The 25,641-nt window shown below is 63.0% G+C and overlaps 2 protein-coding genes across 8 annotated transcripts in view; one reads left to right on the top strand and one right to left on the bottom strand.

The window, feature by feature from the left end:
• The first annotated feature begins 425 nt into the window (after positions 1-425).
• On the top strand, positions 426-4,891 carry SLC27A3 (solute carrier family 27 member 3). The gene is made up of 11 exons (XM_040538597.1): positions 426-535; positions 624-958; positions 2,212-2,421; positions 2,506-2,664; positions 2,738-2,862; positions 2,945-3,139; positions 3,234-3,324; positions 3,442-3,640; positions 3,772-3,869; positions 3,961-4,091; positions 4,177-4,891. The coding sequence occupies exons 1-11, from the start codon at positions 426-428 to the stop codon at positions 4,351-4,353; spliced, it is 1,830 nt and encodes a 609-aa protein (XP_040394531.1). The 3' UTR covers positions 4,354-4,891.
• Positions 4,892-8,921: 4,030 nt separating this feature from the next.
• Positions 8,922-25,641, bottom strand: part of GATAD2B (GATA zinc finger domain containing 2B) — a 35,072-nt gene continuing 18,352 nt past the window's right edge. For 6 of the 7 annotated variants that reach the window (XM_040539214.1, XM_040539216.1, XM_040539215.1 and 3 more), the window contains exons 2-11: positions 21,827-22,156; positions 17,874-18,003; positions 17,473-17,604; positions 17,019-17,150; positions 14,844-15,014; positions 12,684-12,999; positions 11,350-11,552; positions 10,305-10,415; positions 9,577-9,694; positions 8,922-9,425 (exon numbers count right to left, since the gene is read on the bottom strand). In XM_040539214.1, the coding sequence (XP_040395148.1) occupies positions 9,292-9,425; positions 9,577-9,694; positions 10,305-10,415; positions 11,350-11,552; positions 12,684-12,999; positions 14,844-15,014; positions 17,019-17,150; positions 17,473-17,604; positions 17,874-18,003; positions 21,827-22,155 (1,776 nt within the window). In that variant the 5' untranslated portion in view covers position 22,156 and the 3' untranslated portion in view covers positions 8,922-9,291. Of the gene's footprint in view, positions 9,426-9,576; positions 9,695-10,304; positions 10,416-11,349; positions 11,553-12,683; positions 13,000-14,843; positions 15,015-17,018; positions 17,151-17,472; positions 17,605-17,873; positions 18,004-21,826; positions 22,157-25,107; positions 25,125-25,641 lie in introns of those variants that run through there. The other variant, XM_040539217.1, reaches the window with a different exon arrangement.

Consider the following 25,641-nt stretch of genomic DNA (forward strand, 5'->3'; position numbering starts at 1 on the left):
ACAGGGATGAAATGGGGGGGCTGTGATACGGGGGTTGGGGCCGTGACGGGGGGCACGGCGAGGGGCACGGGGCTGGAATGGGGGGGACATGGGGAGGACGGGGACGTTGCGGGGGGGGCTGCGGCGAGGAGAACGGTGATGCGATGGGGGGGGCGAGGGGCACGGGGCTGGAAGGGGGGGGGACGTGGGGAGGAGGCCAGGGACGAAATGGGGGGGGCGAGCAGGATGGGGGTGCGGGGGGGGGGGGGCGAGCAGGAGGGGGGGTTGGACGGGGCTGGGGGGGGCTTTACGCGGCGGGGGCGGGCAGAGCCGCGGCGGGGCCGGCCCCGGGGCGGGGGCGGGGGCGGCTCCTCCCGGGGGCGGCCCCTGCCGGGGCTGTCGGTGGCGGCGGGGGCGGCTGAGGGGGGGGTCCGGGGGTCGCGGCCATGGCGCTGGCGGCGCTGCTGGCGGCGGGGCTGGCGGCGCTGGCGCTGCTGCAGCGGCTGCTGTGGCCGCGGCTCTGGGCGGACGCCGCCTTCGTGGCGCGGGCGGCGCGGTGCCGGCGGCGGGCGGCGGCGGCGGCGGCGGCGGCGGCGGCGGCGGCGGCGGGGGGGGGCTCGGGGGGGGGGCGGCGGCGGCGGCAGCCTGGCGGCTCGGTTCCTGCGGGCGGCGCGGGCGGCCCCGGCGCGGCCGTTCCTGCGGGCGGCGGCCGGGCCCGTGCCCTACGGGCGGGCGGCGGCGGCGGTGGCGCGGGTGGCGAACGCGCTGCGGGGGCGGCCGCTGGCGGGGGGCGGCGGGGAGCTGGGGCCCGGCGTGGCCGTGGGGCTGCTGGCGGGCAACGAGCCCGGTTTCGTCTGGGGCTGGCTCGGGCTGGCGGCGCTGGGGGCCCGGGCCGCCTTCCTGGGCACGGCGCTGCGCCCCAAAGCGCTCCGCCACTGCCTGCGCGCCTGCGGGGCCAGGGCGCTGCTGGTGGCGCACGGTGAGGAGCGGGGGGGGGGCACCGGGATGCTGGGAGTACGGGGGGGGGGGCACCGGGGTGCTGGGAGCAGAGCGGGGGGGCAAGGGGGCCGGGGGGAGCAAGGGATGGGGGCACCAGGAGGGGGCGGGAGATGGGGCACTGGGATACTGGGAGTGCCGGGGGTGGGGGGACTGGGGGCACTGGGGACACCGGGTAATGGGGCACCGGTATACTGGGAGTACGGGGGTGGGGGCACCAGGGGGAAGCAGGGGGGTCAGGGGTACCAAAGGATGGTGGCACCTGGTGGACCAGACAATGGGGCACTGGGATACTGGGAGTACTGGGGATGGGGGACTGGGGGGGGGATCCAAGGGATGGGGGCACCGGCGGGGCCAGGGGATGGGGCACTGGGGCTCTGGGAGTGCCGGGGATGGGGGGACCAGGGGATGGGGACACTGGGAGCACCTGGGTACCGGAGCTAAGGGCACCGGGCTACCTATGGGGTGGGAGCACCGGGAGGCTGGGAGTACTGGGAGAAGGAGCACCAAGAGGTGGGGGCGTCAAGGGTACCGAGAGGACTGGGGGAACCGGGATACTGGGATTACTGGCGGAGGGAGCACCAGGGATGGAGGCACCAGAATACCAGAGATAAAGGCAATGGGGTTGTGTAGGAGATGGGGATGCTGGGAGTACTGGGATGGAGGTATGGGGGTACCAAGCGGTCATACTGGGGTACCAGGGGCATGGTGGGTGGGGGCACTGGGATCCCAGAGGTACCGACAAGGCCACCGAGGCAGCACAGGGATGAGGGGTGCCAGGGTACCGGGGGCACCAGGGATTGGGGTACTGGGGACTCCGGAGGTACCTGGGTACCAGGTATGGGGGCGCAGGGGTACCAGGGGTACAGAGGGATGGTGGTACTGGGGATGGGGCCATGGGGGGGCAGCGGTACCGAGCTCAGGACGGCCACCTGGGATGGGGGGGGGGGGGGGGGGGGTGCACTGGGGTGTCTCCAGCATGGGGGCGATGCGGGGTCAGGGAGCTGGGGGTGCCCAGGAGGGTCCCGGCCATGTGCCCCATCCCCTTGCCTCATGGCAAAACCAGGGTTTGGGGTGCCAAAGGGGCAGCCCTGGCTGGGAGGGGGGAGGTCCCCGAAGGCTGATGCCACCCACAGATGTGGGTGCCCAGCTTCTGCCCCACCAGGACAGGCCGGGGGGGGGACTGGGGCCATGCCCAGGGCCTGACCCCACCCCATCCCATGCCCCCTTCCCCAGACCTGTTTCCCATGGTGGAGCCGATCCTGCCCAGCCTGCAGGAGGATGGCATCGTGGTGTGGGTGCTGGGCGCGGGGCCGTACCCCCCCGGCGTGGTGGCCCTGCAGGAGCTGCTGGATGAGGCCTCGGAGGAGCTGGAGCCCGAGGACGTGTGGCAGCCCGAGGACATGAACGACACCTGCCTCTACATCTTCACCTCGGGCACCACCGGTGGGGACGGCACTGGTGGGACGGGGGCACCGCAGGGAAAGGGGCCCGGGGGGGGCTCAGCATCCTCCCCCATCTCCCCACCAGGTCTACCCAAGGCCGCCCGCGTCTCCCACCTCAAGTCCATCATGTGCCTGAGCTTCTACGAGCTGGTGGGCGCCTCCAGCCGCGACGTGGTGTACCTGGCGCTGCCGCTCTACCACATGGCCGGGTCGCTGCTGGGCATCGTCGGCTGCATCGGCATCGGTGAGCGGCGCTGGGGGCCCCCGGGTGACATCAGGGGGGGGCGGGGGGGGGCTGATTCCTCCTCTTCGTGCAGGGGCCACGTGCGTGCTGAAGGAGAAGTTCTCGGCCAGCCAGTTCTGGGACGATTGCCGTGCCGAGGGCGTCACCGTCTTCCAGTACATCGGGGAGCTCTGCCGCTACCTGGTCAACCAGCCCCAGGTCTGGGGGGGCCTGGGGGTTGGAGGCAGGACCGGGAGGGGTTCCAGAGCCCCCCCCCCAGTGCTGACCCTGCCTCCCGCAGTGCCCTGGGGAGCGACAGCACGGGCTGCGGCTGGCGGTGGGCAGCGGGCTGCGCCCTGATGTCTGGCGGCGCTTCCTGGAGCGCTTCGGGGCCATCCGCATCGTGGAGACCTACGGGCTGACCGAGGGCAACGTCACCCTCTTCAACTACACCGGCACGCCGGGCGCCGTGGGGCGCAGCAGCTTCATCTACAAGGTGCTGGGGGCGGGGGGGGGACGGAGCTGGGGGCTGGGATGGGGAATTCCTCGTCCCCATCCCCATCCCAGCATCCTGACGCCACGCTCCCCAGCTCTTCTCGCCCTTCGAGATCGTGCGCTACGACGTGGCCAAGGGAGCCCCGGTGCGGGACGCGGCCGGGCGCTGCATCCGCGTGGGGACGGGTGAGTCGGGGGGCTGGGGACAGAGCTGGGGGGGGTGGGGGTCCCAGGGAAGTTGGGGGTCCCAGGGAGGGTGGGGGTCCCACGGCCATCCTCCTCACACAGCCCCCGTCCCCGCAGGCGAGACGGGGCTGCTGATCGCCCCGGTGACCCCCCGGACCCCCTTTCTGGGCTACGCCGGCAGCCAGGAGCTGTCGGAGCAGAAGCTGCTGCGCGGGGTCTTCGCCGAGGGCGACACCTACTTCAGCACCGGCGACCTGGTGGAGCAGGATGCGGCCCAGTTCGTCCGCTTCCGCGACCGCACCGGCGACACGTACAGGTGGTGCTGAGCACGCGGCCCCCACCCCATCTCTGCCCCATGGGGACCGTGCAACCCCCCCCTTTTCCCCTCCCCAGAGCATCTCCCCCTATCACGATGGGGTGCTCAGCCCCCCTCCAACCCCCCCCAAGGTGGAAAGGCGAGAACGTGGCCACCACAGAGGTGGCCGAAGCCCTGGCGGCCCACGAGGCGCTGCAAGAAGTCACCGTCTACGGCGTCAGCGTGCCAGGTAGCGCTGCCCCCCCCCAGCCACCCCGCTGCCCCCCACCCCCCCATCACCCAGCGGTGCCCCCCCCCCAGCTCTGCCCATCGTTCCCCAGGCCACGAGGGCCGTGCCGGGATGGCGGCGCTGGTGCTGCGCCCCGGCTGCCGGCTGGACGGCGCCGGGCTCTACCAGCACGTGGTGGAGCTGCTGCCCCCCTACGCCCGCCCCCGCTTCCTCCGGCTGCAGGTAACGGGGGGCCGGGGGGGGACACGGGGACAGGGGGGGACGCGGGGAGGGGAGGGGGCCCAGCACCTCCGTGTCGCCGCGCCAGGAGCGCCTGGAGATGACGGCGACCTTCAAGCAGCAGAAGGTGCGCCTGGCGCAGGAGGGCTTCGACCCGGCGCGCGTCCCTGACCCCCTCTTCCTGCTGGACGAGGCCACCCGGGCCTACGTGCCCCTCGGCCCCGCGCTCTGGGAGGACGTCGTGGCCGGGCGGGTCCGGATTTAGGCCGGTGCCCCGAGGGGCCGAGTGGTCCAGGAGGGGGTGGCCCACGGCGATCCGTGGCTGGCTGTCCTGCAGTCCCCACGTCCGTCCTGCAGTCCTCACATCAATCCTACAGGCCCCACGTCCATCTTACAGGCCCCACGTCCATCCTGTGGTCCCTAGGTCTGTCCTGCGGTCCTCATGTCTGTCCCGCAGCCCCCACGTCCATCCTACAGTCTCCATGTCCATCCCGTGGCCCCCACATCCATCCTACATGCCCCACATCCATCCTGCAGTCCCCTTGTCCATCCTGAGGTCCCCACGTCCATCCTGCAGTCCCCAAATCTGTCCTGCGGTCCCTATATCCATCCTACAGCCCCCACATCTGTCCTGGGGTCCCCCCGTCCGTCCTGCCAGCCCCAGGTCCCCCCCGTCTCCCTGTCCCCCCCCATGGGGCTCCTGCCCCAGCCGCCGGTGCCTTCCCCCTCCTCGGGGCCCTTTCTATGTAAAATTCTCCCATTTCGGGTTGTTTTTTTGGCAAATAAAAACTTTTTGTAGCAAGCCTCGTCACCGCGTCTGTCACCCCCATCCCACCCCGCGCTGGGCGGGGGGCACCCATGGGGGGCACCGAGGGCTCGGGGCAGGGGGTGACACCAAGGCCAGCAATGACGCTTGGCCTCAATTCGGGGGATTTTGCCCCAAAACAACTCCGGCTGGGACCCGCACCCGCCTCCCGCAGCCCCAATGCACCACAGCAGCCGCATCCAAAGTTATAAATCATTCCTTTCTTTATTAAACATAGCTTGCAAGTGATAAATATTACAAAGTTTTTTTATTTCTTTTTTAACTCCTTTCTCCAAAAATTAGCTTATTATTTGTAACCAGTCACTGCATAACCAGTTGGCAGGATTTAAACGGCTTTTTTTCTTTTTCTTTTCCTTTTTAAACCAGATTTTTCAAACACAATGCAGAAAAAAAAAAAAAAAAGAAGGTGGGGGTGTCGGGGGGGGGGTGTCCTTTAAATTGTGCAGTTTCACACCTCCTGCTCAGCTGCTGGCACCCCCTCTTTTTTTTTGGGGGGGGTGTCTCTCATGGCTGCCCCCCCCCTCCCCCCCCCATGCTCACACAGGGGTGATGCTGGTGCCCCCCCCCCCACCCCCCCCCGAAAGGTGACGGAGCTGGGGTGGGGGCAGCAGTTTGGGAATCATGGGGGGGGGGGGGCACCGTGGGGGGGGGGGGGGGGGGCAATTTGGGGGTGGGGGGTTGGGCAGTGACCCCCTCCCATGCCCCAAAAGAGCAATGGAAGCTGGGGCAGGGGGGGGTGGGGGGGTGGGGGGGCTCTAGTAGAGATGGGGGGCGGGGGGGGGTCTCAGTGCAAAGGGGGGGGGATGCTGGGGGGGGGGGGGGGCGTGTTTCAGGGGCCTGATCCTGGCACCCATTTGGGGGGGGGGGGGAGGGGGAGAAGATGAAAGCACCCGCCCCCCCCCCCCCCAAACCTCTCCTAGCAGCTTTGGGACAAAATCTCTGCAATTTGGGGGGGACCAAAGTTCCTGGTTTTGATGGGGAGGGGATGGGGATGGGGGGGGTGTCGGGGGGGGGGGGGGGGGGGGAGACGAAGGAGGCGGCACACCGCAGGTTGTTATAGCTGTATATTGTATATATGCCAATGCAATAATAAAAACAGTGCAAATACAGTTACAGTTCAGAATACTCGTCCCCCCCCGTCCCCTCCCCCCCCCCCCCGTCCCCCCCCACGCCCCCCGATTTCCCCCCCCCCGGGCCCCCCGCTCCCGGTGCTCTGCGGGAAGCCCCCCCCCCGGCCCCGCCGTGCTGGGAGGGGTTGGGGGGGGGGGGGGGGCGGTTGGGGGGGGGGGGATCTTGGGGGGGGGGGCGTTGGGGGGAGGGGGGGGGGCGTGGGGGGAGGGGGGGGGGGTCCTGTCGTGTGTGTGTGAAGGCACAGATTTGGGAGGTGGCCGCCGCCACCAGTGCATCCCCGCCGCCCTCCCCCCCCCCCCGCCCCCCCCCCCCCCCCCCCCCAGCCCAGCCGGACCCCCCCCCACTTTTTGCACGGTTCATGTCACACGCACGAGGCCACACTACGAAAAGGACGTGACAACTTCCACAACACCCATGGCTAGGCTCGTCTGGTTTTTGTCGTTTGTTTTTTTCGGGTTGGGTTCTTTTTTCTTTTCTTTTTTTTTTTTTTTTTTCCTTTTTTTCCTTATTTTTTTCTACACCATGTACAATTTTTTTTTTCCTTTTTTTTTTTTTTTTTAATGTGTCAAGAAATAGCTTATATACACGAATGAGTCCTTGTTATAACATTTCGGCAGCAATACCATAAGCTAGTTAAGATCTCGTCGGGGTGGGGGGGGCGATGAGGGGGGAGGTTAGAGGGTGGGGGGGGGGGGGAACGCCTTTGGAGGAACCAAAAAAAAAAAAAAAAAATAAAAATAAACCCCAATAAGCATTTTTTTTTTTTTCACAAGCGGCTCTACAGCTAGCGGTAAAACAAAAGCTAACAAAAGCGGGAAAGAAACCCTCATTTCTGTAGCCAAAAAACAGGAAAAAAAAAAAGAAAAAGAAAAAAACCACCAACAACAACAAAAAAAAGAAGAAATGACGATTTTCTACCGTACATCACATCCAGGGGGGGCCGGGGGGGGGCCGGGGGGGGGCTCGCACGCGGTGGTCAAGACGAAAGCAAACCGGGAGCTGCGCATCCGACGGGGGGGGCGGGGGGGTCGGGGGGGGGGGGGGGGGGGGGGGGGGCAGGACCCCCAGTCCCGGGTGTGTCGGGGCCGGGGGGGGGGGGGGCCTGGAGCAGGGGCCGGGCCCCTCCCCGAATTTCCCTTAGCACCATGAAGCCACCAGCCTGCCCCGCAGCGGGACGCTGTGCCCCCCCCCCCCCGGCCCCTTCCCACCCCCCCCCCCCGCCCCCCCCCCCGGCGGCAGAGACTCATCTCCGAAGTATTGCACTTTTTTTTTTTTTTTTCTTTCTTTCTTTCCTTAAATTTTTAAAATTTCATCTCAACCAATGCGCCCAGGTCACCTCGTACCTCTCGGCGACACCTGATTGGGGACAATGGCACTTGAACGAGGGCTGGGGGGGGGGGGTCGGGGGGGGGGGTGTTAAAAACCCCAAAAAGTCTCAGCTGGATCCCAGGGGAAAGGACAACCGGGCACAGCCCCCCCCCGGGCGAGAAAAAAGGGGAGAGGTTGGGGAGGAACCCGGGGTCCTGGGGGGCGGGGAGGGGGGGGCCACGCCAGCTAAAAGAGATTAAAAACAAACAAACAAAAACACACACAAAATATATGTGTGTGTGTGTATATATATATATGTTTTTTCTATACATATATATATATGCCACTACGCTTCACTAGCCCCCCCCCCCCCCCCCCCCAAAAAAAGCCTTTTGCTTCTGGAGGGCCCCGGGCGGGGGCTTTGGGGCGCCCACACCCCTCGGGGAGTAAGTGCTCATCGAACTGAGGGGGGGGCGCCGGGGGGAGATGGTGGGGGTCGGGGGTGGGGGGGCGCTGCCCAGAGTTGGTCCCCCCCCAGCCCCAAAATTGGCCCCGGCAGCGGTTGGGGTGCGGGGGCCGCGGCGCGGTGCGAGGGGGGGGGGGGATGGGGGGGGCAGGGGGGGCCAAAAAGCGGCTCCCCGCGGGCGGCTGAAAATTGCACGAGAAAATTTTAAGGTGAGGAAGAAGAAAAACTTTAAAAAATAAAAAAATGAAAATCAAACACACACACACACACACAAAAAAAAACGAAAACACAACTGGGGGGGGGTCTCCCTGCGGCCGCCTGCGGGGATCTGCTCCATCGCGGCGCTGGGGGCAGCTTTGGGCACCGGGGGGGCAGCGCAAGGACCCGGGGGGGGGGGGGGGGGGGGGGCGCCCGTTTCTGCTCTCCGGAGGACGAGGAGGAAGGAGAGGAGGAGGAGGAGGAGGGAGGGCCCGTTAGTGTGAAGGTTAAGTGCAAATCGAGCATTTCTCCGACGACTCCCGCGGCTTTTTCCTCGCTTTGGGGTTTGCCACCACCGTCCGGAGCCCAGCTCCCGCGCGCCAGCCGCCAGGAGCACCGCGGGGCCGGCCGTGCCCGGGGGACGCGGCACCGAGCGGGGGGGGGGCCGCTGCCACGCGGGGCCATCGAGACCCCCCTCGGGGACCCCACGGCGAAGTGGGGGGGGTGGGGGGGGTGTGTGGGGGGGGGCGCAGCCGGCGGCTTCCCGGCACCGTCCGGCGGCCGCGGGCTGCCCTCCTCCGGGAGGGACGCGCCGAGGTGCCCGGCTGGCCGTGGAGCGTCTCTCCTGGCTTCTTCTGGTGAGCAAAGGGAAAATAGCACCCTACCGGCGGCGAGGACGGCCGTCCAGGCTCCAAGCCCATCGCATCGCTTTGCCCCAGTTTCCCCCGTGAGTCAGCACAGGCTGCCCTTTGGAAAAAAAAAACGGTCACTTTATGTAAAGTGGATGACCCTTTACAAGTCTCTGGAAAGGAGAAAAAAAAAAAAAAAAAAAAGAAAAAAAAAAAGGTTTAACCATCCATTTAGCAAAGGAGGAGGGGGGAAAAAAAAAAAAAACACAACACAATTAAAAATTCTATGCTTTGTCATTACAAAAAAAATAGCATAAAACAAGCTTTAACACATGGATAGTGCTGATTTCAAGCAGACATTGTTCTGACCTCGGGCAAAGGAAGTGACCTCTCACTGCTATAGAAAACCAAAGAAGTTAAGGTTTGGAAAAGGACAGGTCGCTGAAGGTTTGAAATGGGATTTTTTGTTTTTTGTTTCTTTTTCTTTTTTTGTGGATTTTTTTTTTCCGTTTTGTTTGTTTGTCGTTTTTTTTTGTTTTGTTTTGTTTTGTTTCTTTTTTTTGTCTTTTTCCCCATGTACGGTAGGCACCAGTACAGGCACTGCATGCGACGGAGGTGGGGAGGAAGGGGAGCGGTCAGCAGGCGTTATTTCTGTCCGCTGATGGACTGCGATATAGACCGGGGGGGGATCATATCTAAAAGGTATTCCCGCTGCCGGTCCGCCAAACTCGACGCTTTGTGGCCTCCGATCCCAGCATTCAGGTATGCAATGTTAACACCTGCAGAGGGGAGAGAAAAGCAGCTGGGGACGCCTCTAAGACGTGCGGCAGCCGGGGGGGGCAGTGGTTTTTCCCCCCCACACACACACAGCATCGAGGCGCCGCCCGCCCGGCCCCGCTCCCCGGCTGCCCCCGTCCCCGGGGCCGTTACCTGGCATGCCGAGGAGACCGCCCGCCACCGAGAGCTGGGGCGCCTGCGCAAAGTTGGACAGCATGGAGCGGGCAGAGGTGGGGATGCCACGCTGCAAAGTGCTCTGGGGCTGCGGAGCCTGCGGGGGGAGAGAAGGAACGAGGGGACGTGAGCTCACGGCGTGCCGGCGGTGGCCGGGACCCGCAAGGACTCGGCCCGTACAGGTGACACAGGTGGAGTTGAGTCTCTTGGGAAGAGCCCACCCAACGCCGAGCCCTACGCCCGGCAGAACGGCCCTCGGGAAGGTGCCGGGGCTGCAGCCGGAGGACGAGGAGTCGGCCGTGGCCTTGCGCGGCGCACGGAAGCGCCGCTTGCAGGAGCGAGGCAGCGCGGTCCCAGCGGCGCGACGGGCTCCCCCGCCGGACAGCACGGGACCGACGGGGCCAGGATTCGCAGGGGAAGGGGGGGAGAGGAGGCGGCAGCAGCTACACGCTGCTGGTACTGCGAGACGGGTCACGGGACTCTGGTTAGAAGCAACCGTGGAGTCCAGAGGAAAAAGCAGAGTGCCCAAGGGGAGCCAGAGCCTAAACTTGCTTCGAGGACCGGGAGAAGGCTGCTCTGCAGGCAGCAGGGTGCTCACGGCTCCCTCCCTGCAGGAGGGCTCGCTGCACCCCGCCAGCTCACAGCCAGCTCGCATCCTGCCCGCGCGCGAGGCGACGGCGTGTCGGGGACGGGCGGGAGCCGCTCACCTGCCGGAGCGTGTGGTGCCTCATGATGTTCTCCTGTTTGCTGACGCTGGAGACGGCAGGAGCCGCAGTGGGGGACAAGGCTGCCTGCTGCTGTAGCCTCTGCTCAATTTCCTGCAAGAAAGGAAGAGGAGCGGCCTCAGGTAGGAGGCTTAGACCTCACCCCGCAAGGTGAGAGCCCTGCCCGAGGAGCTCGCCCCGCGCCCGCCGCCCTTCCAAGCAGGTTCCGAGGGCAGAGCTGCCACCGGCGGCAGTGGGTGGCATCCCAGGAGCAGGGGAAAGCAGGTTCCTCCCACGGGCTGCTCTCCCCATGCGGTGCAATCACAGCTTTATTTGAAGCCCTGCTGCCCACTTAGAGCTCGGCTGCCTTCCCAAGGTGTGACTGGAACTGCAGGCTCGCCGCAGCCAGCACGAACAGCTTTTTTCTCTCTGCACCCACTTGTTACAAACAGCCCAGAGAAGACGACTCCTCTTGCTCCAAAACAGGCACGTCCGACTTGTCAGCAGCCGGATTCCGCTTCATTTTGTGTGTGTGGTTTTTTTTTTTTTTTTGTTTAAACTGTTCACAAATTATGATTCCGGTTTATTTCACCCCAGGGCCTCCAAACAAGTTCTGCAACGCCAATTTATCACGGGAACCCAGCGAGTCCCCCGCCCCTCCTCCTTTCGTAGCCGAGCGAGCAGGCAGCAAGCGGTTAAGCGACTTCCCTCGAGTTCCAGGAAGTCAGTGGCAAAGTGGGGAGAGAAGCCAGCTGTCCTGACTCAGCCCTCAGCCCACTCTGCCTCCCACTGCTGTCAGCGGGACGAGTCACAAATCCAGCGGGGAAGCGCACAAAGGGAGAGGCAGAGCCGCTCCTGGAATACCCCGCGCACGGCGGGAGCGGGCGGCGCATCCCCAGGGAGAGGTGAAACTCCTCGAGCACGAGGAGCCCCAGCCGAGGAACCAAAAAGGATGGAGGTGCACAAAGGGAGGGGAGCTGCGGCTCCCGGCGCCCCGAGGGGAGCCGGGTTCACCCAGCAGGTTTGCCGTGCGTGCCCGTGTACTTGCCTGCTCCTGCTGCAAAGCTTTCACGAAGGCGTTCTTCAGCCGGTTGGTGTGCTCTGCCTTCAGTGCCTTCTTCTGGTTGGAAGTCATGCACTGCTCGCACAGGATCTTGCCATTTTTCTCCTGCTTCCAGTGCGGGGTGAAGTCGGTGCGGCACTGAGCGCAGACAAAGGGCTCCACACGCAGGAGGGACGCGCAGCTTTTCCCTGCAAGTCGCCAGGAGCGGGAGTTAAGTGGGGCAACGGGGCAGCCTCTGCTCTTACACCGCCTCCTCCCACCTCGGGCACAACACCAACAGGCCGTCGTGCACGGCACCGGCGCACGAGGGAAGGTGCCAGCGCTCCAAGGGGTGGAAGAGCGTCCTGGGAGGCTGCACGGCGAAGGGAAGGGCGAGGTGGGAGCTGGTGGGGCTTCCCGGGAGCTTACAGCCATCAAAACCCCGCTGCCAGCATCGCAAGGACCCGCTGCTGCCCCTAGGCCCTGGCACCCCCAGCACGGGGACCCTCGGGGCTCCCATGGGAGCAGCCAGCAGCCAGCGAGCCTCTGCCCAGGGCGGGCTGCCCCCTCCAGCCTCTCTCACCTCCCTTTTGCGGGGGCTCTCGCCCCAAAAACGCTGCCGTGGGCTTTACGTAACCCAATTCGTGCGACTCCGCCACCGGCTAACCGTCCCGTTCCCATGGCAACGGGCAGTAGAGCCCGAAAACGGGGCGAGGTGCTCAAAAACCGGGGTGAGGTGCTCAAAAATGGGGCAAGATGCTCGAAAACCGGCCGCGGGGAACGAGGGGGTGCCGGGGACAGGCAGGGGCACGGCCCCTCGCTGCAGGGACAGGGACGGCGGCCGGCCACGGAGCCCGGGCGCTCACAGCTTGGGGGCTCAGCGGGTTTTGCGTCTCAGCTCCCCAACGTCTGGGGAGAGGGACGGGCCCACGAGAGCCATCTCCACGCCCGGGCCCTGCCAGGCGGGTTGCACCGGCCGCCGAGCCCCGCGGCACAGCCAGGGCTCCCGGGAGGGCTGCAGGCTCGGCACATCAAGGCTGCTGCCAGGGAGAGGCTCTCCCACAGCGCCAGCCCCGCCAGACGGGCTCCAAGCCCGCGGGGCTGGCAGGCACACAGCTCCCGAGCGCTGCGGGGCCGGGCTCGGCCCTCCCCTCGGCTGGAAGAAGCTGCAGCAAGAGGGGATGGAGGACAGAGCCGGGCACGGGGAGCAAGCGCTCGCCTGCAGCCCCCAAGCCACGGGTTTCAGCGTTGTGCAAAGCAAGAAGGGGACGGAAGGAGCCGGCACGTGGTAGCGCCGCCGCTGCCGGTGCCGAAGCGGGGGAACGCTCCCCGGGGCTCACCTTGGCTGTCGATAACGCTCTGTACCACCTCCTCCAGCCCCACCATGTAGATGAACTCGCTGTTGGCTGCGCTCGGCAGGAAGTGAAGCAGGGGCGCGGGCGGCTTCGGGGGTGGGATCTCCAGCAGCGTCTTCTCCAGCTGCTTGCGCAGGGCAAGCTTGGCGGCTGCCTGGGAGTTGGCGGCGTCGTTCAGAGCACTGGGGCTGGGGAGCGGAGACGACACCCTGTTCACAGTGCCAGGCTGGATGTGAGAGGCAAGGTTCATATAGATGGCTGAAGACGACGTACGCTGGCAAGGAACAGAAGAACTTGATTGCTGGGGAGGAAGAGGAGAAGGGGATTAATGCAGGGCTGACACTCGGGAGCAGGAGAGAGCCTCGTGCGCCCCGGCTACGGCTCAGCTCCTAAAGCAGCCCCCTGACAACCTGCCCTCTGCCCGCACGCCTTGCGAAGGGGCCGTGCTGGGACTCAGGAGCACGGCTCAGCCCCTCGAGGAGCCAGGCACAACGCAGGTGCCCACGGAGCAAGGCGCCCCGGCGAGGCTCGGTGTGCGGAGCAGCCCGAGGAGCCCTGCAGGCGAGGGAAGGCGCGCTGCAGAGCTGCAGGCCCAGCGGCGTGTAGGCAGCTCCGCGCGCCGTGATTCACTCGCTGGCACCATTGTTCACGGCAAGTTCTGCTCCTCCACCTTTTGCTTCACCGAGCTGGCGCGCGCCCAGGCAGCATCCCCGCTGCCAGATGGTGCCCGTCCCTCCCACACAGGTGCTCCGAGCGTGCCAATTCCCTCCTCTTCCATTTCCAGCAGCTTTCCTTCGGCATCCTCCGTTCGTTTGGATTCGCAGTCCCTCCGGCACGTGACGGTAACAGAGCACAAAGGCTTCTGCTGACCTGATGCTGCAGCTTTCGCAGTCTTTTGTGATAAGAAGCCATCAGCCTGCAACCTATTTGAGCACGGCTGCCACGGCTGCCGCTGCTGCCAGCCTTTCGTGCAGCCTACCTGTCTCCTGGGGTACCAACGCTTCAACGCTTGCAGAGGAGAAAATCCCACACAGCAACAAACTGGCTCAGCGACTCAAACAGGGTCAACTACCAAAGCTCGGGGGACAACGCTGTGTTGATCGAGAATAACACGCAGAAGATAAAACAGAAAACTGGGGCAAACTGCTTGAAGCCCGCTAATACCCAGCTGATTGTGAAAAAGGGCAGAGAACCGAGCTAATCCCAAACCAGTTGGTCTACTGTAGGTTCAAACTAATGGTAGAGCTGATCGGGGATGACTCACGCAGATTTAAATAAGAAGATGATGAATTAACACCAATGAACTTGCAACTCTTCTGTAAGAGGCTGGGTTTTTTTTTGTTTTCTTTTTTAAAATCAGACGTGCAATTACGTTTGACAGTTGCTCAAACGCAAGGCTTTTGGACCGCTGTGCAGTCACGTTTGTAATTTATACAGATTTGCAGTAGAGCATCGTTAGGACAGACTAAATGGCTTAAGAACTGGCAACAACCCCTAAAAGGAGCTAGGAGTGGTTGTTAACCTGGGCCCACAGAGCCACACAGCGTTTCAGCCAAGCGTTGTAGCCCGGGACAAGGAAACAAGACTGTGCACAGAGCACGGGGGCGCATCCCAGGGAACTGGTCTGTGCGCAGGAGAAGGGCTGTTTTGCTTTATGGAGCACTGAGGAGACCGGTGCTCCAGCTGGGAAGTGGTATTTCTTTCCTCTCCATTGCCAGTTTGACTTCCAGATGTAAAACGAATGGTTTTAAGTGTCCGGCTCCTAGAGCTTGTCTCAGCCTTCCGTCAGAGAGAAGCAGGGAAAAAAGCACACGTGAGCAAGTGCGTGCTGCTGACTGCAGGGAGAGGAACCGGGGCTGCTCCCAAAGCGGTCGCCTCGCTGCACTGGGGCCTTGGCGGCGCCGTTTGGGTGACCCAGCGTGGTGGCAGCTCCACGTCGGGAAGCTTTCCATTAGTTATCATTCCACTCCATGAGTCTGGGACGTCTGCCTGTGTCCACGCTCGGGACGTGTTTCCAAACCTCGCTCCGACGACTTCACCCTGAGCCCCTCCACGGCACGCACCAGGCCCGGAGGCACCTCCTATTCCCCTTCCTGGCTAACCCCGCAGGACAACTGCCCAAAGAGCGACGAGTCGGGAACCTACCGGCTGGTAGTTGATGGCTGGATTCATGCTTGGAGTTGTAGTGCGGATGAGGCCAGGCTTAGGAGGAACGCGCTGCCCTTGTAACTGGGCAGGGTTCGGAGCAATCACACGCTGCGACATAAGCATATGGGGCAGAGTCGTGTTTGTGGCAGACCTAATGACACTGTGACCCTGTCAAGAAAGGAAACAAGAAGGAAATGAAGAACTGGAGGCAAACCAGGGTTTTTAGTTCCCTGAGCAGGCTCTACGACAGCTGAGCATCTCCACTTATCCGAAATTCATGTTACGTTCAAAGGAGAGAGACTGCTCAAAGATGTAACTTCTCCTCTAAACATTCTTTATTTAAATATCCACGTTCATTTTGCCTGCAACAAGGGTGTCTCATGTTAACATACTCCTATTTTCCCCTCTAGGCTGTAGGCTGGGATGGTTCAGGAGACGATTCTCCAGACCCATCTTCGTGGCCTACACTGCATTAAAAACAACCGAGCCGATTTGATCAATCCGTAAAAATGCAAGGGAAAAAGGAAAAAAAAAAAAAAAAAAAGCAGCAGGCAGTTTGCCAGCTAATGCTCTTAAAATCGAGTGCCAGAATGCACGAGGGCTGCGATGGCGCTCGAGCTGCAAGTAAAACGGTTGCACGGCCCCTCACCAAGACGGAGCTGGGCTTTTGCTTCGGGTGTGGGACGCGGGGATGTGCGGTGGCCCCGGGGCTGGGCAGTGCCGGACACGGCGCGGGGCTCGGTGCGGGGCTCGGGAGGTCCCCGAGGAGGCCGAGGGCCAGGGCCGACCCGCCCAGGGTCCGCTCGTCTCTGAGCACCGCCAGAAGGGCTCCACTGGGAGGAGGGCAGGTAGAAGGGCTCGATTTTTTTGTGTGTCGTAAACCACTCCTGTCTGACAATCTTTCTCTGCCCCCCCTTTATTTTTTTTTTTAATCTATTTTTTTCTAGATGAGGTTCTTCATTGTCATACACAAGAAAATCTTCACAAAGCCCGTGCAAACAATGCGTTTCCTCTTCCCCTACAGCCCGTTTCCTTTACCAGTCCCGTCCCACTGTGAAGCCACAATAGACCTGACCCCGGAATCGTTGCCATAGCAAAGCAAACAAATGCCACCAACAAAGGAGATGGTTAACGGAGGGAGAAGTGATCAGCGAGGCTGCAACCAAAGTCTTCGGCAAAAGCACGAGAAGGCCACAGGCAGGCAGCCTCCTGCACGGCCCGTGCACCTTCTTCCCAGGATCTGCTTTCACAACAGCATCGCAGGGACGTCGTGCATCTCATTTGCTGTCCCACGGCCCCCTGCCAGCAGGGCAAAGCCCACGGGGTGATGCCACGGAGCCCACGGGGTGATGCCACGGAGCCCCGCTCCCCCTGGGGAGGCAGCAGCCAAGCGGGGCGCTTTCACCCAAAGCTCCGGCTGGTGACATCCAGAGCGAGCACAGAGAGGTAGCCGGCTCGGCCGGCACCCCGCTCTGCCCGTAGCACTTTCCCAAAGAAGGCAAACATTTCAATTCCGTGTTTTGTTTGCATTTTTCTTCCCCCTCTTCCTCTGCCCATTCTGTGCTGTTTCAGAACGCTGCCGAGCCGTCCCCGCCGCTAAGTGTAATTTAACAGTTTTCCTCCTGCAGCCCCAGAACTTGTGTCACCGGGCAGCAGGCAACTTTCTTCAGGGTCAGCACCAGCCCCTAAATTCAGCTCCTTCCACCTCCTGAACTGCTGCTGTATGAACCTCCAAGCCTCCCTGCTCCAAGTCTGCCCCTCCTGCGGCGGCAGAGCACCACCCAGCCCACCCCCTTCACACCACGCACGGCAAAAACAGGAGGGGCCGAGAGCTGGGACAGGCACAAAGTACCCCGGAGATGGTTCTGCTCTGCCCATCAGCTTCGGGGATGGCATTGCCTGCAGAGATTTTCCCATTCCGGCTGTGGGACAGCGGGACCGCAGCCTCGTCCAGCTGCTGCTCACCGGCAGCGGTCACTGCTTTTATTTCCAAGCCTTTGTGACCACTTTTCTGCTCAGGGTGCTGAAAAGTGCCAGCATTTATCTGCCTCTTGGCAAAAGCATCTCAGTCAGCCAGGACAACTGACGTGCACACAGACATTCATTCATTCATTCACGCGTCAGGGGTGATGTGGGGCCCTTGGCACAGCAAACGGCGTCAGGAAGGCTCACCTGTAATGTCCTTAAGTTCTGAGGCTCAACCCCCTGAGCTCCAGGCCTGGAGGGAAGCTTGGACAGTCCCTGCTGTCCCACGTGAGCAGGAGATGGCTGGACAATAGACGCCGCATTCTGGACAACCGGAGTCTGGATCGAGAGAAAACGAATACTGGGTCAACGCGCGGTGCTAGAAAGGAGACGTACCAAGACACGACGCGGACCAAGGCCAGCTGGTGCTCAGCCGATGCTTCAGAGCTGCACAAATTCACCTCCCCAGCTGGCCTCACGGGCAGCAAGGCGGGCTGGCCTGTGGATTCGCTTGCACTTAGCTAAGAAAGATCACACAGACACAGAAGTGGAGCGAAGGAAGGTCCAAAACCAGCGAGTCCTCAGCATTTCTCCACTAACAGGCTTCTTTATAGCACCCACACCCCCCGCCAGCCCCAAGCGATGCTGCTCAGAGCTTCACCTTCTGTACCACGTTCTCCTTCTGCAGTTGGCTTTGTCTCAGTTTTTTCAGCAACACAAGCCTGGCCTCCTCCAGCCGGAGCTCATCCCGAAGCTGCTTGATGAGCTGCTGTCGCTCCTCTATGCTTTTACCCTACAAGCACACAGAAAATCAGTGAGAACTTGCGCAGTCGAAACCTGCTGCTGTGCCTCGGCGGCAAGAGGGCATTAGGAAGGGTTACGACAAGCAGGAGTTTGTAGCACAGGTAATGAACTACACAAGAGCCACTATGACCAGAAGTGACCACGTTGCTCGGAAATCCCCTCGGTTCCCAAGCCCTTCAAAAAGCGCCCCCCCTGCAGCAGAAGGGCTCCCCCTGCTCGCTGCCCCCACTTCCCGAGAGCAGCCGAGGAAGCCCTTACCTTGAACATTTCAAGATTTGCTGCCTTAAGTCTTTCTTCCATGCGAGAGCTGGACCGGGGACTGGACGCCTCATTGTCGGAGAGGACAATTATATCTGGAGAAGGGGTTAATCGCCCCCTGTCCTGGTCGCTGCGGGACAGAAGGGAGAAAAAAGATTGAGCCACGACTCCGAGAGCTCAGCAGCGAGCTGGGAGCTCGGTGCTTCTTGTTCTGTCCGCGGAGCTGGTGGAGCAGACCGCCAGCACCAGGACAGGAGCATCCTCTGCTCGCAGGAGATCGCGTTCGGAAGGGAACGGGCTCGCTGGAAATGTTTCCTGCACCGGGGTGAAAGGTGGATTGCTCGGAGTGCAAGGTAAGCAAACACATGCTACAACGCAGGTTAACAACGAGCCAGGGAGCAAGCAAACGGGGAGAGACATCCGGAACCAGGTGCTGCGAGGGGGTGGGGCAGCAGCGACGCTTCTGCCTGGTGCTGCTCGTTCTTAGCCAAAACCATCGTTCTCAAAACCATCGCCACCCCCTGCACGACAAGGATGGGACGCGTCCCCAGGTCAACACAGACATAAGCACTCCAAACCTCCCTTCCTACAAGTCTATTTGAAAAGGCTGCCCATAAAGGAAAGCCTGAGTAAACACCCTGCGCAGGGGCAGGAGACGCAGCTGAACCGTGACCTAGAAATCGGTCAACGAAAGGAGCGGAATGACAAGAGCCCATCTCTGGGAAAAAAAAAATCAAAACCAAAATCAATGCCGTAAGCCGGCAGCACCCGAGCACTGCTTCGTTTGTTGTGGCATCATTCTGAGCGAGGAGATGCTAGTAAAAGCCCTTTACTATCGCTGACTTAACACGATGGTGCTTGGAGAGCCTTGGAAAACGCTCAGCGGTCGGGGTGAAGCAGTGAGAGCACCGCAGCTACGACGGCGTCGGGCTCGCTGCCACCGCGGTGCTGACTTAGCGCATCCCCGCCACTGGAAGGTCTCTGAGGCTGTAGCGGGAGGGAGGAGATGCCCGGATTATCTCATCCGGGGCTTCGAGCTTGGGAAAGCCAGCAGGAGCCACAAAGCCAAGCCCAAATCCCCAGGCTGGAGTACTCCAGGGGCCACGAATTCAGCCGGGATGTTGGGAGCAAGCCCCCAGCACGGCTGGCAGAGAAGGTCCGGGACGCCCCGCGGGGAGGGACTCGGCCCCAAAGCACCCCGTGGAGCTCTGCGTTTGGCGAGCCCAGAGCAAATGGGCTGTGTACAGAGCCCAAGGGGGGGCCGACAAGGGTCCCCCCCGGTCCCTCCCCACCCCGGGCACATCTCGGGCACAGCCGGAGGAACCCAGCGCCGGGCTCTGGTTCGGGGTTCTCCTGGAGGCGCGCTGCTGCCGCGATGGCTGCCGGTGGTTATTTTGGACGAGCACCCAGATACGGCCGGGCTGTTTTATTTACATTCCATGGAGGCAAAAAAAAAAAGGCAAAAAAAAAAAAAAAAAAAAGCCAGCGTCAAAGCCAGACAGGGGAAAACGGGGCCATCTGCAAAGAATTGCTGAATATGTCAGGGTTGTTTTATTTACTTTTGTCGAGGCAAGGGCGTAATTACAACAGAACTACTGGAAGGAAAGCTCCGCTGCTCGTGCAGGAGGCAGGCAAAGGTGAGAAGAGGAGCCCGTTCCCAGCCCGCCCTAGTTAATGACCCCTTATCAGCTGGCAGCCAGGTTAAACACCACCTCGCCCTAATCCTTCTCCCTCTCCTTCGGGCTGGCCCCCTGTGAAGCCGTCACCAGGGGCAGCTTTTGGTCCCAGCCTCTCCCGGAAGCCAAACCCGCCGGGAGAAGCTCGGGGTTTCGGGCGCACGACCCGAGACGCCGCGACCGCGTCCATTCTGCGGTGCCCACATCCAGCCCTGGCAGCCGGCCGGATCCTCCGCTTCTTGCCCCACGTCCCAGCAGCTCAGCCGAGGATCCGCAGCACGAAGCAGCCGGGCACCATCACTTTTCCCCAGCATTTAGCAGCCAAAACCACGCCGAGGAGCTGGATATCCCCCGTGTTAGGATTATTGGGTTATCGCGAGTCCTACCCAAACGCTGTGCCGGGGACGCCTGACCCCCGGGCAGCCCTCTGCCCCTGCAAAGCCGCCTTAACCTGGAGCGAAGCGAGGGGTTTGGGGGCAGAACTGCACTTCGCAGAGGTGCAGCAGCGCAGCGACACCCTCGCAGCAGGCTGCCAGCGAGCCCCACGTGCCTACGGAGGGAGCTGCCGGTATCCGAATGCTCCCACGACCACAAACGGGACACCGGGGAATCCAGCAGTGACGTTCCTGCCTCACCCGCGTGGTTCTCCACGCTCCACAGGAGGCTGAGCCAGCGGCAGAGATGCCTGGACAGATTAGGGCCACGCACGGTGCCGTTAAAGACGAACAACCCCGGGGATTTTCTCCTTCCCACCGCCGGCCCTTCAGGCCCGGTCGCCCCTTCTGCTGCTGGCCGAGCCCGGGTGCGTTGGCTCAGGGAGTGCCCTGATGGCTCCAGGCTTTACAGCGCTCGGCGTGCCGGCACCACGCGCACGCTGCAGCAGAGAGGGGCTGAAACGCCGCACCCCCCGCCCCCCCGCTAGCACCTGTTCCCGGCCCGGGGCGGGGGGCAGCCTGCATCCCCTGCCCGCCCGAGAGCCGCACAAAGGCCCCGGCACAGCGGCGCGGCGAGGAGGAGCAGTCGCAGTTGTGCTGAATCACGATCCGGTGCCTTCCACGCGGGGCAACGGGAGGCTGGGAACAAACAATGCTGGCAGCGCGCAGCCCTGCACCGGGGGAGGCGGCCGGGAGGGAGCGCGAGGGGCGCCCGGCCCCGCCGCAGGAGCCCGGCTCCCGGCCCACGCTCGCGACGCTGGCACCTCGCCGCTGGCCCCTGGACTACGCGCCCGTGGCCGCCGGCCGCGGCTGTGCTCGGGGATCACCGCCTCCTTCAGCCACACTGCACGGCACAAGGCCGGCTCCCGAGCGGGGCGCAGGCACCTTCGAGCAGCCGGAGAGCATCGCGGGCGGGTCCCGGCTCTCGGTGCTTCCTTACAGCGGGACTCCTCCGTTCCGCCCCTCTGCCTGCTCGCCGAGCCTGCGCTGGCTCGGTATCCAAACCAAGCCGAAACTCAGAACCGCTGCCTTTTGTTTGATCTCCTCCCCCAGAAAGCCGAACCGGGAACGCAGCGCGGGCGCTGCGCGTGACAGGCGCCGCGTGCGACCCCCTCGGCAGAGCCTGGCTGCAGGTGTTGGCTGCGGAAATCGAGCTGCCAGAGTTCCCCCCTGACAGAAATCAGGTGGGAGCGCCGTGCACCGGCAGGATGCAAACGCAGAGCGCGCGAGGAACGCCCAAGAGCTGGCGGAAAGCGGGCACGGCTCCCCAGCACCCGGTCGCCCGAGCGCTTGCCTTTCCCAGGCAGTCCTGGCTCAGGAGCGAGAAGCGAACGCCTCTTGCCCCGGTCACAGCCCAGCCAGGGCCGGGTTTGAGAGCGAGATCCGTGCCCTTACATCGGATTTGGCCTCCAGCTACACGAAGGGCTTTTGCTGACACTTCTGGGGACGCTAATAAAAAGTCCCAACAGAATCGAAGCCCCCTGCCCTGCGCACGCCAGCGGTCTGCTTCTAAGGCACCCGACTGCTGCAGCTTGTAACGCTGAGCACACGGACAGAGGGAGCAACGCAATCCATCTGGTGTCGGGGGGAACAAGGAGGACAGCAGAGGTAAAAGCAATAAAAGAACGGCGCTGAACGCTCCCAGAGCAACTCTGCCGGGAGAGCAGAGCCGGCTCCCCTCCTCGGCGTTCGGCCAGAGGCACCCCGCAGGCACCACAGCGCCGGGAACCGCTCGAGCCCCAGGACCACGAAATGCCCGTTTAATTCCCGGCTTGGGGGTTCACATCTGGCAGCACTGGGTTCACAAGAGGCAAGCTACCGAGGCGAGCCATTCGGCACCTACCTTCTCCTCGCGCTCATATCCACCGGCTCGTCGTTAATGTTCTCCTTCCCCGGCCTCCCTGCAGTCCTGCCATCCCCATGGGGCCTGAGGCTCCCATTCAGCTTTTCTTCGTAGACTTTCACACCGTCCTGCTTCACTGGGAGCTCGTGGGGCACCTCGATGCCCGAGAGGTCCTTCCTCTTCAGCAGTGCCAGCATCTTCAGGCGCTCCATCGCCTCGTGTCCCTCCATTTTCAACCTCTTGGCCAGGACATCGTCCCGATCATCCGCTTGGTCCAAGCTCCGCTTCAAGAGGTTCAGGCGCAGCGCGTCCTCCGTCATCCTGTCCATCCTGCGGGGCAGAGGTTGACATAAGGACAGGCTCAGCACCACGGCAAACGGAGCGCGGCTGCGGCAGGCCCGGCTTAGCCCGAGCGCGAAGCCCTGCGAGCGAGCGGCCCCGCGCGGGGCATTTCCCCGGGGCGCCGACCTCCCACGCGCCGGCGTGCGGGAACCTGCCGGCAGCGGCACGCCGCGCGCTTTCATCCCCGGCCCCAACCGGCCCGACGGGGAGTTTCCCGAGCGGGGAACCGCGCGCACCTGAAGGGCGAGAGCCCCCCGAGAGCGGCGGCGCGGTCCCGCACGCGGCATTAACGCCGGCTGCCGTGCGGCGGCTTCGTGCCGCGGGCTCGGCTTCGAGCGGGGCAGAGGCGCGACGCTGTCGGTACAAACAGCACGGCGTTTGTGAGCTTTTGCCCCCTTTCAGTAAAGAAAATGGGTGTGTTTTTTTCCCCAGGCCCGAGCGAGGCGGCCCTGCTGGGCCCACCGGGGTCTCGCGAGCACGGCGCAGGCGCGCCCGGCGCCATCCCCGCCCGCGCTGCTCCTCTCCTTCCCCTGCCGATCGCCCGCCTCTCCTCCAGGTGCAAAAACAGCCCGTGGCAAACAGCTGCAGCCAAAAGGGGAAGGAGCCGCAGAGCCCTCCCGGCCTGATCTCTCTGCTCCCAGGCTGATAAGAGAGCAGCTCCCAGAAGAGCCGAGGCGGCTCCACCTGAACGCGAGGCCAGACCAGCTCGGCGAGGTCCTTCCCCACCGGCAGGCAGGGGACGGAGGCCAGGAGCTGGGGAGGAGGCCAGGAGCGGAACGGGAGCACCGCGGGCAGGATCTGCAGGAGAGCCCACAGCTTGCATCCCCTCCGCGTGCTAGCAGCGCGTGGTGGCACCCGGGGAGGGAAAGGCAAAGGAGAACGCGGCAGAAAAACACTCGGCAGGATGATAAGGAGAGAAAAAAGAGCAGAGCTGCCCCCCTGGGCGGACCGTCCTGCGCGAAGCCACAAGCGCGGCACAGAGGAACCAGACGTTTCGAGGTCTCCAGCAGCTGCCCACAAGCCCGGTGGTTTGGGGCTGCTGTAGCACGGCGCCAAGGCGGTCACACAGAGCACAAGAGATTACTTCGGGTGCTTTGTTTCACTTCCACTGCTTCGTTAGGGGTGCCTGCGTGCCCTGAGCGGGGAGACGAGGGCAAAGCACCCGCATCTCCGGCACCGCGGCTCCTACTCCCCCTGCTAAGGCGGAGCTCGCACAGCCCTGCCTAAATCTGGCTTCAAGTCCCTCACGAGATAAAGCTTCGCAGAGCCAAATCTCTGCCAGGAAAATGTTGTTCTGGCTCGGCTCTCAATCCCCTCTAATTACACATCTTCCCGAGTACAGCTGTCACACGAGTTCAGCTCCAGCAGCGAGGCGGCAATGTGGGTGCAAGGGTACGAAGTGCTCGGGGAAGCCTTGCCGTAAAAAGGGGCACAGCCACCGGGGGGGAAATCTAGGCACTAAAAGGCACTAAAACAAAGCAAATCAAGGCGCTAAACCAAAGGCAAGGCACTAAAACAAGCCTCTGTGGCACAGCTCCGGTGCCGGACAGGCTGCCACGTTCAGGGCGAGCACCTCAGGCTTCTTTCTGCTCGACAGTCTCGTCTCTGTGCAGGAAAATTCCCGTCTGCGGTAACCAAATATAGAAAGGCAAGCAGAGACAAGCTCAGGAAGGGCTTTGGAAGGCGCAGGAGCTGCAGCTCTCCGCCCCCGGCCCTACCAAGTGACCCCAGGTTAAATCCAAGCCGAGAGCGGCGGGGGGTGAGGTGAGACGGCACGGCACGGCGCGAAGCCTCACCGCGCCCCGCGCCGCCGCTGGGAAGACACCGGGCTCCGACGCGGCAATGCCGGGGCGCGCGTGGCTCTGCTGCACGCGGTGCTTGCGGCCAGGAGCGGCCAGGAGCCCGGCAAGACGAGGGCTGGGGCGCCGAGAGGCAGCGCTCGCACCCGGAGGAGGCTCGGGGGCGAATTCCACACGCGTCCCCAGCCCCTGGTACCCACCCTGCAGGTTGGTCCCGCCTGGGGAGCCCTCGCGGAAGGAGCTGCACGTCGGGCTGGAAGCGGAACAGCCCAACGCGGTGTTTGAAAGCCCAGCCAGGCGCAGCGAGCGCGGGCGAGCCGATGCCGCCTTGACTGATAAGCGATCCGAAGCAATTCCCCTGAATTACGTCTCGGTGCTCAAAAACCTTGCACCGCTTCCCGCACGCAGGTATTTCACGCCGTGCGTCCTGACACCAAGACAAACGCGGCTGTGATATCGCCGGCAGGCAGAAAAATAAAACAACCCTGGGCACACAAAGGAGGCGCGGGCTCCCTGAGCGCGCAGCGGTCTTCTCCTGGGCTTCAGAAGGGGAGGGAGACGGGCCCGTGCAGGGAAAACCACCGGGACACGGTAAAAAGTTTCGGGGTGCCCTCCCCTTCGAGATAAGCAGCGTCGGTAGGAGAAGCAAAGGAGAAGCGCCGTTATCGGGCCCAGGTACCACGACTGTGTAATCCCTTCAAGAGGAGGCTTTCCAGGCTCGGTAAGGAGCACGCGCTTGCAGGCAGATTCAATAAAAATGAAATCAGGCTTCAGGTTCGCTATTGAATGGGGCCCTTCGGCGTGAGCATGTGGCTGCAAGGAGGGGGCAGGGGAGGGGAGAAGCTGCGGCTTTCCCGGGAGCTGTGGGCGCCGAGGGGCCGTTTAGTCCCGAAGTAGCAGAAACAAGCAGGAATCCCTCGAACCGCCGGTTATTTAGCGAGCCTGAAGGTCAGACAGTCAGGAACTTCGGTGCCAGCCTGCTCTGTGTCAGCGTAACCCCAGCGGAGAGCAGAGATTAAACCTCTGCGGCTCGAGCTGGGAGTGAGGCGGGCTCAAGGACCGGCTGCTGAGCATCGCCTCGGTGTCAGGGAGCACAAACGAGGCAGGAGCGGATTTCCCCCCGTTCCCAATCCCGGTCACCTTCCAGAAGCAGCCAGGTGGGTAATAACCAGGACCACGGGACCAGGACCAGCACCCGAAGGGGCACGCGGAGAGCAGCGGGCATCGCAGGCGCGTGTCCCCCCGCCGGGGACGGGGTGCAGGTGGCTCAACCAACCTCGCCTCCTGCCGCCCACGCCGGTAACGCCGCGGAGATCTCGCGCAGCCCGGCGAGCAGGCTCTCCATTTCACTTCCCTAAAGGAACTTTATTTAACCGAGAGAAAAAAAAAAAAAAAAAAAGAAACAAAATTCTCAAATGGTGGCAAAATCCCCTAAGGGGAAACAAAAGAGCCATAAAACTTGTTTTGTTTCTGACTCGATACAGGCTGTAATTATCTCCAATTGCACCTCCGTAGGTGAGCAAGCTACTGGCTGCCTCAGACAGCCGGTGCCGGTTTAGGCCCAACGCTCAGCAGCCACGAGGACGAGGAGGAGGAGGAGGCGGCCAGAAGTGAAGGCCGGATGATGCCCTGCTCCTGATGCCCTGCTCCTCAATGTCCTGCTCTCGCCCTGCT

This window comes from Cygnus olor, chromosome 28 (assembly GCF_009769625.2).
Source record: "Cygnus olor isolate bCygOlo1 chromosome 28, bCygOlo1.pri.v2, whole genome shotgun sequence".
Lineage (NCBI taxonomy): Eukaryota > Metazoa > Chordata > Aves > Anseriformes > Anatidae > Cygnus > Cygnus olor.

Coding starts and splice junctions, on each gene's coding strand:
- SLC27A3 (XM_040538597.1), top strand. CDS start 426: ATGGCGCTGGCGGCGCTGCTGGCGGCGGGGCTGGCGGCGCTGGCGCTG. Junction 2,422..2,505: donor CTTCACCTCGGGCACCACCG/GTGGGGACGGCA, acceptor TCTCCCCACCAG/GTCTACCCAAGGCCGCCCGC. Junction 3,325..3,441: donor CTGCATCCGCGTGGGGACGG/GTGAGTCGGGGG, acceptor CCGTCCCCGCAG/GCGAGACGGGGCTGCTGATC.